The following is an 11,877-nucleotide window of genomic DNA, read 5'->3' as shown; positions in this document are numbered from 1 at the left end:
GTGTGTGTGTGTGTGTGTGTGTGTGTGTGTGTGTGTGTGTGTGTGTGTGTTTTGCAGGGGTACAGGGTGGTAGAGAAAAAAAAGCTTGATTGTTTAAATTTTTTTAAAGTTATGAAAATAAAAACACAAGATATATAAAGAAGAAAGAAGCAAGACAAGAGAATGGCAGGGTCCTTTAAGGACAGAGTCAGAAATACTAAAATTCAGAATTATCTGAGACTGACTATGAAAAAAAGGCAACAAAAAAGACTCTTATAAAGTTATGCTGGGGGCAAGAGGTTGATGATCAAAGAAGAAGCAAGACTTCCTCTCAGGGTGAGGGTCTAATGATAATGGGCAATGGAGAGAAAGAAGGCAAGACCACCTAACTTTTCTGTTTTCTCTGCCAAGGAGAAAGATCTTTGACTGTAAAGGATGGAATAAGAATGGTTAACAAGAAATAGAAACTCAAGGTAAATAGATAGTTAAGAATTCCTAGGTCAATGAATTTGAGTCACCAGATTTGTATGGACTACTGAAAGAACTAGCAGATGGGATGGTGCTGTCAGTGATCTCTGAACGATTGTGGAGACAGGTGCTGCAGGACTGGAAAAGGGCAAATGTTTTTTGTCTTTGAGTCTTCCAGGGAAGAAAATGGATACTGTAAATTATATACTGGTGAGCTTGATGTTGATTGCTGATAAAATTCTACATGTTATTAAAGGGATGGATTGTGAGCATTTAGAAAAAGGAAAGAAAGAAAAAAGTATGAAGGGAAGTTGTCCATGATATTTAAAAGTAGTTGCCTAAGATGTATTAATGTTGTACTTTGAAGAGAACAGTTGAAATGAGTCACCCCCTTTATAAAGAGATGCTGGAAAAGCCAGAGACTTGCAGAAAACCAAAGAACTTAGTGACTGGGGGACCTCCAATTGACATGCTTCAGAGACTAGAAGCCCAAAAAGTCCATGAAAGGAGAGAGTGGGAATGGCAATTGGGGTTAAATGACTTTTGTTCAGGGTCATTTAGCTCAGAAGTGCCAGATTTGAACCTAGGTCCTCCCAACTCCAGGCTTGGCACTCTTATCCACTCTGCCACCTAGATGCCCCAGAATGGGAGATTATTGCCCAGACCTTGGGGGAAGGAGAAGCCAAATAATTCTGTCTCACCATAACTCTTTATGGCATTCAAGATAGTGCAGAGGAGTGGTACAAGAAGGGAGCATTCTTTTTCTACCCTGTGAGTGATCAGGGGTTGTGGGAATCAGATATACCTTGAAGTGCATTTTCAGGCTAGAGTGAAAGGTACTATCTAGTATAGTGGAGTTCTTGTGGTAGAGTCAAGAAGACCTGGGTTCAAATTCTCTAACAAATACTAACTTTCCCTGGGCAACTCTCTTAAGACCATGGGTTGCTTTGGTAGAGGAGGTTTCTTGTCTAGGAGTTCTCTTCACACATGAAGGAACAAGTCTGGACCAAAATCAAAGCCAAGCACTAAATTACAGTCAGACGAACTGGTCTTTGTTCTGTTTGGGTCATTGTTTAGACAGATGTTCCCCTGGGGAAGGTGATATACAGGTTCTGAACTGCCCTCAAGCATTTGGCCTCTATCGTTTCTTAAACATATTTCACAACATAGTTTTCTTGATTTCACATCTAAGTCACTTTATATGCTGTATGTAGTATGTATAAGGTATATGTTGTCTTGATTTGGAAATTCTTTGGCAGTACTTCATAGATTTCTGTACTCCATCCACTGTAAGAGACATGGGCGCATACTCTAAGTTGGTCTTTATAAGAGTTTTTTGGGTTTTGTTTTTGTTCTTCCTCAGCACTATGAGATGAGACGACCAAGTGTTCTGTGAATTGACATTTCTTGTTCCCTCCAGAAGCATAGCTAAACCTAACTTGGGATTCACTCATCTGGGTTCTCTGGGCTGAGTTCACTGGCCCACTCTTTCATTCCCACATTCACTTTCAGCAAATCATGCATCCTCCTTGCATTGTGGCCTGTTTGTTACTCCATCTATATAAAGTACTATATAATCCATTAGGGAACTCGATATTTAACCTTGCTTTCCATCAAAGGACAACGAAATAAAAACAAAATAAGACCACTCCCATCACCACAAAATCAATATACTTTAACCGGACACAGAGGTTACCCCCAAATTTCACAAAACATTTCGTTCCTTATTTAGAATGGGTATAAGGGATGTTTGTCATCACTGGAATATCAAAAATGGTGAAAAGGGGCAATGAGCAGGAGCCTGGAAATCCAGGTTTAGATGGTGGCTTTGAGAAAAAATATGTATACATGGAAATATGTATGAGTTTTTAATATTATGGGAGACATCACAGATTTAGGTGTTGGATTGGAGCAGGAGCTGGGACATAAGAAGTCATAGTGAATGATACTTACACTTTATCCACCCCCTATGGTGAAAGCAGGTATTAAGTCTGGGGTGAATAAGTTTGGATTGGTGAAGCAGGAACTGAGAGCTGGCCAAGAATTTCTTTTTCCCTCTCCCTAGCCTGAGATCATCATGCTACAGCAGAAAGATATTAAACCTAACATCAAGATAACTGGCTTCGAGATGGCCCAGAATATTGAGAAAAACACGTGCCTCCAAAAACGGTGTGGGATTCCTGAGTATATTGGTAGGTAGAGAGATTGGATTCTAGGATCCCAGGGTCTCCATCCTAGCTCTACCTTCAAATTCCCAGAGCCTATTTGTCTTTGCCTTATTAAGAACTCACTGGTTGGACCTTTCTGGCAGTTATTTCAGCTATTCCCTTGCTTTCATTAGGGTGTCCTTCTCCCAAACCTTTGTCTCATTGCAATGTTTTATTGTTGTTTTAAAGTTCACCTTCCTCAATCTTTAGTCTTTTACATCTCCTACTTTATTAAGAATTCATTTCCCCTGAGAGATGAATTCCAATGGAGCTTCTTCCTCTATCAGCTTTCTCATTCCATCATTCATGTTTCCCTTAGCTATCTAGCCACCACCCCTCCTTGTGGCAGTTTCAGCCCTTCTCTCTTTACCCTCCATGAGATACACCCTCACTCACTTGACCTTAATCTGGCCCTCTCCCATTCCCTCCATGGCCTTAGCTCCTTCCTCCTTCCTACAAATCTTCCTCTGCATAGGAATTCCAGTCTGGGACCTGCCAGGGCTTGATAGCCCAGGTACTCAGGAGCCCAGCTGCAGGGCGGCATGGGGCCCAGGGGTGGAGGTCACCACCCTGGGCTCCCTCAGGATGAGCGCTTTCCCCTTTCAGCTCCGGAAGTGATCAAGTTGGAACCTCTCTCTGTTGTTGCAGACATGTGGTGAGGGCTATGGGTTAGAAAGAAAGAGACTGTATGGGAGGGAGCTGGGGAGGACCAAGGGAGGGAATTGGGGTCTCTTCTGCTTAGAAGACTTTCTCTGTCTGTCTGTCTGTCTGTCTGTCTCTCTCTCTCTCTCTCTCTCTGTCTCTCTCTGTCTCTCTCTGTCTCTCTCTCTCTCTCTCTCTCTTTCTCTGGTTTTCTGAACCCTTAGCCTTTTTTTTTTTTTTTTTTTTTGTCACTTTTTGCCCTTATTCTGTTTCTCTCCCTTCAGTTTTTCTTTCTCCAACTTTGGTTCCATTTTCCATTCTTCCCTCTCCCTGTTTCTTCTCTCTCCTCCCCTATCTCTTCCCCCTACCTCCTGTCATCATCTCATAGCCTATTGTCTGTGTTTCTTTGCTCTTCCTCTCCACTCTCTCTATATCCTGTCTTTCCTCTTTTATTTGGAATTAAGATCTGTGGTTTGAGGAGGTAGGGAGAATAAGCAGTCACCTTTCTCTGAACCAGATTCTCCTTCTATTCTAGGAGTGTTGGTGTCATCACCTATGTTCTGTGAGTGCCTCCTTCCCACTACCCCACCACCACTACTACACACCAGAGGGCTGCCTTCCAATCCCTTCTCCCATGGGGGTGAGAGTAAAGGGGCTGGGGAAGCTAGGGCAGCCTGCCTGCTGTCGGCATGGTCAAGAGGAACCCTGATTCCCTGGAGGGAGGTTGGGATGGCCCTGGAGTGGAGGATATATTATTAGATGGGGAATGGCCAAGGGAGAATTGATGGGGAGATGGGTCTTGAGCATGTCCAGGGGCAGTACTAGAAGCCTGGGGTGAATTGGTTTGAGTCCTGGATGTGGCCTTTGAGCCCCTTCCAACTCTCAGATTCTGTGAATTGGACCCAGCTTTCTGGGCTCCTGGGGGAAGGTTTGATCATTCCCTTTCCCCTGATGTACCCACTCTGAATGCCCACTCTGTGGACCCCGCAGGCTCAGCGGCATATCCCCTTTCCAGGGTGAAACGGAAAATGAGACTATCAACAATGTCACCAAAGGCATTTTTAAATATGAGGACACACACTTCAGTTCCACATCAGCCATAGCCAAGGACTTCATCAACCAGCTGCTGGTTATTAACCCCAAGTATCCAATGAGCACCTACCCTTGAATGTTATCCTCCATCCCTAGATTCTATCAACTGTGTATCTCAATCTTCCTGCTCCAATCTCAGCCACTGCCTTATTTCCTTTCCTGTTCCCACCTGCAAAGGCTTAGTGATTTAGAGAGTAGAAAAGATAGATAAAAGGATATCATGGAAAGAGTACCTGATTTGTAATCAGGGTCTGGATTCAAATCCTGACTTTACCACTTATAAGTTATCACTTGGATGACTTTGGGCAAGTCATTTAATCTTTTAGTTCTTTAACTGGAATGTGAGGAAGTTGGATTAGATGATATCTAAAGCCTAATTCTTCTCTAAATCCTATAGTCCTTTCATAGAGGGGAGGGGGTAGAGCTGGATAGAGAGGAATAAAGGCCATTCCTTCAGGGGGTGACTGTCCTATCTGAGAATAGACTTGGAAGATGGAATTGGGCAGAGGGGAAAATGGGTATGGGGACAGAGAAAGGACAGGTTTGCTTGATGGGAGTAGAGGGTGCCAAGAAATGATGGGGGCAGGGACCCAGGGCTGTGCCAACCCTATCTTTGTGCTTGGCAGGGAACGGATGACATCAGCTCAAGCTCTCCTTCACCCATGGATTAAGGTATTACATTTAAGAATGTGGGTTCATGATTTAACCCTGAAAACCCAGGGCTAGGCAGTGCCAACCTAATGAGACATGCAGGGTGGTACTCATTGGTCTCCAAAGGGAATGTTGAAGGTCTCAGCCTCAAGGTCTGAGTCAATGGGCAAGAGAGGTGGTGATTCTGCCTTCTAGTCAAGAGGGCAGCTAGAGGAGACAGCACCTGTTGTGTTCTTAGCCTCTGACCATAAAACAGGAGAGGAACCGAGACTCCTGCTTGATAAACATGGATAACTTCCGCAGGTTCAATATTGAACGTAAGAAGAAGGTGAGCTACAATAGTTTCCTTTTGTTGGCTTAGCCTCTGGGACTTGGGGAGTTCTTTGGCCTAGTGCCTAGGTTCAGAAAGTCCCAGTGTCTCATAGTTGTAAGGAGCATACAAAGGACTGTAGAAGTGAAAGCTGGAAGATTTTGGATCATCCAGGCCAACCCCTTCATTTTTACAGTTGAGAAGCTGAGGACAGAGAAATTAAGTGACTTGCCAAAAGTCACAAAAATAAGCAGTAAAGTCGGGATTTGAGCCCAGGTCCTCTAAATCCAATGATATTCCCATTAACCAGCAAAGAAATCCACCCCTGCTAGATATGGGCATGGGAGGCAGTGCAAGTATTAGACACACTTAGACCAGGAAGCAATCTTAGAGGTGGTGACTTCTCTATCGTCAGACAGTTAAGTGTGGGATCTGAGATCTGAACCCAGGTTCTGGGACTCAAAAGTCCAGTACCCTTTGTACCCTACAAGTTAAAAGTGGAGTGGGGCTGATGGAGACCCTCACCTCCCTCTTTTTATCTACCTTAGCAAAGCTACCACATGATCGCCCCCTGTAATCACCTCTGCAGAATGAGTCTGTTCTGTATACATACCAAGGAGAATGAAGATCTGGTGAGACCTCTCCACCCCCTTCCCCAACCTCTCCACACATTCCCCTCCCAGTCCCTTCCAGCCTTCTCATTTTTTTCTCGAGCTGTCTGGCACCCTGAGCTCTGTATATTCACACTTGAACCATATGGACCTGGCCCCAGCTGAACCCCATACTTGAATGGCTCAGCATGGGTCTGCAGGGATGGAGCCCTGCTGAATATCCCCAGGTGGGCAAGGGGGAGCTCTGGTATGAATCCATAATTGGGTCACCCTTTGCCCCTCCAATCCAGAGAGCCTGTGAGAGCGACCAAGAGGACTCCCCAGTGCCCCCGGCCTCCCTCCTCCGCCGAAGACGCAGCAGCTACTCCTGATTCTGGAAAGCAGTGATGGGTGGAGGAGAGCCCCTCAGCCGGCTAACATGCTCTTTGCTGGTTTGGAGGGAACAAGGGGCAGTGCCAGAGGTACTGGGAGGGACATGCTACTACTCTGTGCCACTTATCTTCCATGCTCCACCCTGACTCTCCAGCTTCAGTTTTTTTTTCACTCAACATGAAGCTGATATTCTCCCAGTGACTCTGTGTTCTCTCTGAATCTTGGGGGTAGAGATGGGAAGAGGTGGGAAGGAAACGAAAGAATGGGGCTTTCTCTTTCTTCTCTGAAGTTGTTGTATATGACTCTGTTGGGCAGAGGCAGCTCGGTGTAGCTGTAGCTTGGGTCTGGAGCTAAAGGACCTGGCTTTGAATCCCAAGTTCAGGAAATGTGAATGTTTGGCAAATGTTTACCTTTCATCAATTCTGGGACCTAGGAAAAGGCAATGAACCTCTTTGGTCCTCAATTTCCCCATCTATAAAAAAAGAGAATTGGATTAAATGACCTTTAAGGTTACTTTTAGCTCTAAGTCTGCTATACTGACTCTTCCAGGCCAACCCACTTTATATTTAAGGCTTTCAGTCTTGTGAGGTAGGCAGGACAGATATTATCACAATACCCCATTTTACAGATAGAAGGACCAAGGCTTAGAGAGGAGAAATGACCTAATGCCTCAATAGCTAGTAGGCAGCAGAGATGGAACTAGAAACCTAGACTTTCTAATGACTAATGTGGAAGACATTTCTATCTCCACCTTAGCCCCTAGTTGGTTCAGTGGATAGAGCTCAGGGCTTGAAGACTAAATCTTCCTAAGCTCAAATCTGGCCTCAGACACTAATTATTGGCTCTGTCACCTTGGGCAAGTCACTTAATCCTGTTGGTCTCAGTTTCTTCATTTGCAAAATTAGCCAAGAAGGAAATGGCAAATCCCTCCAGTATCTCTGCCAAGAAAATCCTAAAGAGGGTCACAAAGAGTTGGACACGACTGGACAATAGCATCTCCACCTTCCCTACCTCTCACCCCCCTTGAGGAATTTGTGTGAGCAAGTGCATGTGTGTGCCCTAGTGATTCCTCCGCCTACTGAAGATGGCTCAGACTCGAGGATAACCTAGAACATTCTCTGCCTATGTTGGGCTTGTTTCTGGTGATCAGTCACAGAGGAGATGTGGGAGAAGGCAACCATTAACTTTCTTTAGGAGCCTGAGAAAATCGAATCAAATCAACTAGTATTTATTAAGCACACACTGTGTGGCAGGGAATTTGTGAGCCTCGAGTTCCTCATTTGTGAAATGAGGCTATGAGGTTGAATTATTTTTTTAACAAATATTTTTTAAAACCCTTACCTTCCATTTGTGCATTGGCTCCAAGGAGGAAGAGCAGTAAGGACTAGGCCAGTGATGGTGAACCTATGGCATGGGTGTCAAAGAGGGCACATGGATCACTCTCTGTGGGCATCTCCCCCACTCCAGTTTGTTACTGGAAAGGCAGAGAGCCTCAGGCAGAGCTGCTCCCCTTCCCCTCTCCACCATGCCTGATGACACTTTTTTCCATCCCTTGCCCTTCTGCCCAGCAGCCAATGGGAGTACACAGTGGGTAAGATGGGCAGCTCACAGGGGGCAGAGCGGGAGGGGAGCAGAGCACTTGGGCCACTCCCCTCCCCCTCTACACTAACTGAAGACATTCCTCACTTCACTGGCCCCTCCGTCCAGTAGCCCTATGAGAGTGCTTCCTCCCTTCCCTGTGTGGGGTAAGGCCAGGGGCCCAGCATGTGTTCTGGGGAGGGCAGGGCCTGGCACTCCGTCTCTAAAAGGTTGGCTATCACTGGGCTAAGTAATGGGGGTTAAATGACTAGCTAGGAAGTGTCTGAAGTCAGATTTGAACCCAGGACTTCCCATCAATAGGCTTGACTTTCAATTCACTGAGCCTGTCTGATCTTGGGTAAGCCTCTCCCTAAAACTGGATTGGCTCATTGAACTCTGAATCCTAGGATCCTATAATCGTCTATTAAGTCCTTCCCACTATATGTCGGAGCTGCAGTCTCCGGCTTGGCCATTAGGGGTCATTGTTGCTTCAGCAACTGTGGAGGCAATTCGCAGGTGGCCTAGTAGCATCCTACAAAGCAGTTAAAACTCTCCCAGCATTCTTCTCTGTGCTAAGCCCGGAGTGTGGGGGGGGAGGGGGTGTGGTGGGGTGGGACAAAAAGACAAAAGGAAAAACATCCTCAGCCTCAGAGATGTCCCTCTCCATCCGGCCAGCTCAGGGCCTTGCTTCATGGGGATGCCTTGTTGATTGGTTAGTTTATTCGATCAGTGGAGTATTACAAAAGATGTGCCATTCCCTCTGGAGGAAACTCCAGCACTCTAAGGGTTGCAGCAGGCCATCGCCTAATAGTAAAATCCCAGGCAACTGCCAGAAGCACATAGAAATTAGCGACTTGCCCAGGGTCACACAACTAGTGTCAGAGGCACATGATGATTTCCTGATGAGAACCCCAGCATGTTTTCCACTATGCCATGCTGCCTCTTTGAATTTTGGACAGATAAGTAAATACAAGCTAATTTCAGGATGGGAAAACAAACTTCCCAGAAGAAGGGCTCTTGAATTGAAACTTGTCAGAAGTTAAGAATTCTAATTGGTAGCTAGGAGGCACAGTGGATAGGGTGCTGGACTTTGGAGTTCAAATCTAGTCTCAAACACTAGCTGTGTGATCCTGGACAAGTCATTTAACCCTGTATGCCTTACTTTCCTTATCAGTAAAATGAACTGAAGAAAATGGCAGACCACTCCAGGATCTTTTGCCAAGAAAAACCCAAATGGGGTCATGAAGAGCCAGACACAACTGAAAAACAAGGCAGGATTCTAAGAGGCAAAAGAGAAAGTGTATTCCAGGCATAAGGAGTAGTTTGCACAAAGGTGAAGAGGCAGGAAATAAAATTCCAAGTTCAGAGAAATCCCATTTGGCTAGAAATATAAAGTACATGAAAGAATAATATCTTATAAAAGGTAGTCTGGAGCCAAATTATGAGACTTTAAATGGCAAATTAAAGGCAAAAGGGAGCCACTGAGATTCTTGAACAGGGAAGTGACAGGAAAGATGATTTTTGGCAGCTGTGTAGGATGAATTGGAAAGAGGAGAAACTAGAAGCAGAAAGATTAGGTAGCTATTGTTAGTCAGAGTGAAGGACGATAAAGGCCTAATAGTTTTATGAGGGCTATGAGAGATGCTGTGGAAGTGAAAAGTGAGAAGGTTTGATAACTGATTGGATATGGGATGTGGGAATGAAGAGGTGAAGGGTCAGGAATGACTTCAAGGTTGTCAACCTGTTTGACTAGGTTGGTGGTACTCTCAAGAGAAATGGGGAAATTTGGAGAAAGGACAGGTTTAGGGAAATGAATGAATGAATGAATAAAAGCATTAAGCTCCTACTATGTGCTAATCACTGTGCAAAAATCAGTATCTTCCCCAAAGGAACTTATATTCTAAGGGAGAGATAGCATATATGGCAGCCAGTGAAGGGGATCTTTTGTTTGAGGAAATGGCAGACATAGTGAATGAAGTATTATAGGCCAATCCATTTTTATGCCTTTTCTGGAAGCAATGAGAATATTCACTGGGTCACTGTTCTAAGGGCAAATGGTAGAAAGTGTACATATTGGGGAGGACAATCTTTTGTGGCAGCAGGTTAGATGCTAAGATGTATACCCAGATGCCCTGGGAATATATGGCTTTGAAACATGGCTCAGGCTGGCTACAAGGCAAGCTCTAGGACAGGGAGGCAAGGTCTTTTTGTTCCCGGTGAGGAGTGAGGACAATAGCAGGGCAGATAGCCAGATACTGAGTACTGCCTTTCAAGCATCCAGGAGAAGGTGTTCAACAGGAAATTATTGATGTAGGACTGATGTTCAGGAGAAAGTTGAGGGCCAAGTATGTAGATTCAGGAGTCATTTGCATAGAAACAATGGAAGCTGAGGAGATCACCCAGAAAGGGTATAGAAAAAGAAAAGATCCAGGTCAAATCCTTGGGGGCCATTCAGAGTTATGGAGTGGGACATGGATGGTGATCAAGCAAAGGAGACTAAGAAGGAGAAGCCAAGCAGGAAGGGAAATGGGAAAAAGGGTTCTCAGAGGAAAGAGCTTCTAGAATGAAGGTTGGTCAACAGCCTTAAATGATGAGAGATAAAAAATATATACAGGGGTAGTGAGGTGGCCCAGTGGTTAGAGAGCCAGGCTTGGAGTTAGAAGGACCTGGGTTCAAATTTGACCTCCGGCACTTCCTGTGTGACCCTGGGCAAGTCACTTAACCGGTGGGGGGGAGCTGGGTAGCTCAATGGATTGAGAGCCAGGCCTAGAGATGGGAAGTCCTTTGTTGGAATCTAGCCTCAGACACTGCCTAGCTGTATGATCCTGGACAAGTCACTTAACCCCCATTGCCTAGCCCTTACTGCTCTTCTGCCTTGGAACCAATACATAGTATTGATTCTAAGGTGGAAGGTAAGGGTTTAAAATAGATATATAAAAATATATATGTAATTATATGAAGTATATATGTATAGTCTGAGAAAAGACCATCAAATTTATCGACATGGTATCAGATTTAGAGATCACTGGAAACTTGGAGAGCACAATGGCCTTCAATGGTAAAGTTAGATACTAAAGATATCTAGTGAAGAAGAGAAGGCCATTAATGTTTGGTGACCTTTTCTAGGGGTTTGATACAGTAAGAGGAAGTCTAAGCGCTAAGCTGATAGCTAGAGGAAATGACAGGGTTAAGGTTTTTGAAGAAGGCAGCAGGAAAGAAGGCAGATAAGAGATTGAAAATGGGAGATTGAAAGATGTGAGAGAGAGCTCACCAAATGTTAATGAAGCTAGCTGAGAGTCCCCCAAAGAAGGACATATACTATTCCTGGTAGTGGGAATGGATTCCATTGGATTTATGCCTAGTCTACTCCGAGTAACAAATTTTTGAGATAGCTGTTTGGGGTTAGAAGTCTGAGGCTTTTGACATGAACACAACACCTTGTCCTTGGGGCATGTTGAGTCCAGGCTGTTTCCTGGGAGCTCCACCTTGGGGGCTCTCCAGCATTGTAGAAGATTGAACCAGTGGAGGCAGCTGGGAGAGGAGGGTGGACTGGAGGGGTGCTGAATTTAGGGGTTAGTGCTCCACAAGTTGGTGTTACATCAAGCTTTAAAACTTTTTACATATATTCAAACCATTCCCCTCCACACCATAAGAAGAGAACCAGGACTGTCTTCTTTCATAGGCACACTAACCCTTTTGGGCATGTTGCTCTTTTGTTACTTTTCCCCTTCAAGCCTAACCTGGGTATTATTTGAACTTGATCTCATCTAAAGATGTTGAGGGGTGTTAGTAAAAACTATGATTTTTTTTAAACCCTTACCTTCTATCTCAGAATCAATACCATATATTGGTTCTAAAGCAGAAGAGTGGCAAGTGCTAGGCGATTGGGGTTATGTGACTTGCCCAGGGTCACACAGCTAGGAAGTGACTGAGGCCATATTTGAACCTAGGACCTCCTGTCTCTAGG

At 44.8% G+C, this 11,877-nt stretch overlaps 1 protein-coding gene across 1 annotated transcript in view; it reads left to right on the top strand.

Moving 5' to 3' along the window:
• The window catches only part of LOC123244874 (death-associated protein kinase 2-like), a 19,330-nt gene extending 12,816 nt beyond the window's left edge, over positions 1-6,514 (top strand). The window contains exons 4-11 of the mRNA XM_044673518.1: positions 2,513-2,639; positions 3,261-3,309; positions 3,832-3,858; positions 4,287-4,439; positions 5,015-5,060; positions 5,278-5,367; positions 5,898-5,981; positions 6,251-6,514. Coding sequence (XP_044529453.1) covers positions 2,513-2,639; positions 3,261-3,309; positions 3,832-3,858; positions 4,287-4,439; positions 5,015-5,060; positions 5,278-5,367; positions 5,898-5,981; positions 6,251-6,331 — 657 coding nt within the window. The 3' untranslated portion in view covers positions 6,332-6,514. The remainder of the gene's footprint in view (positions 1-2,512; positions 2,640-3,260; positions 3,310-3,831; positions 3,859-4,286; positions 4,440-5,014; positions 5,061-5,277; positions 5,368-5,897; positions 5,982-6,250) is intronic.
• The last annotated feature ends 5,363 nt before the right edge of the window (positions 6,515-11,877 follow it).

The sequence above is a fragment of the Gracilinanus agilis genome, chromosome 4 (genome assembly GCF_016433145.1).
Source record: "Gracilinanus agilis isolate LMUSP501 chromosome 4, AgileGrace, whole genome shotgun sequence".
Taxonomy (NCBI): Eukaryota; Metazoa; Chordata; class Mammalia; order Didelphimorphia; family Didelphidae; genus Gracilinanus; species Gracilinanus agilis.
Note: the sequence above shows the minus strand (reverse complement) of the source record. Positions and strands in the feature narration are given on the sequence as shown.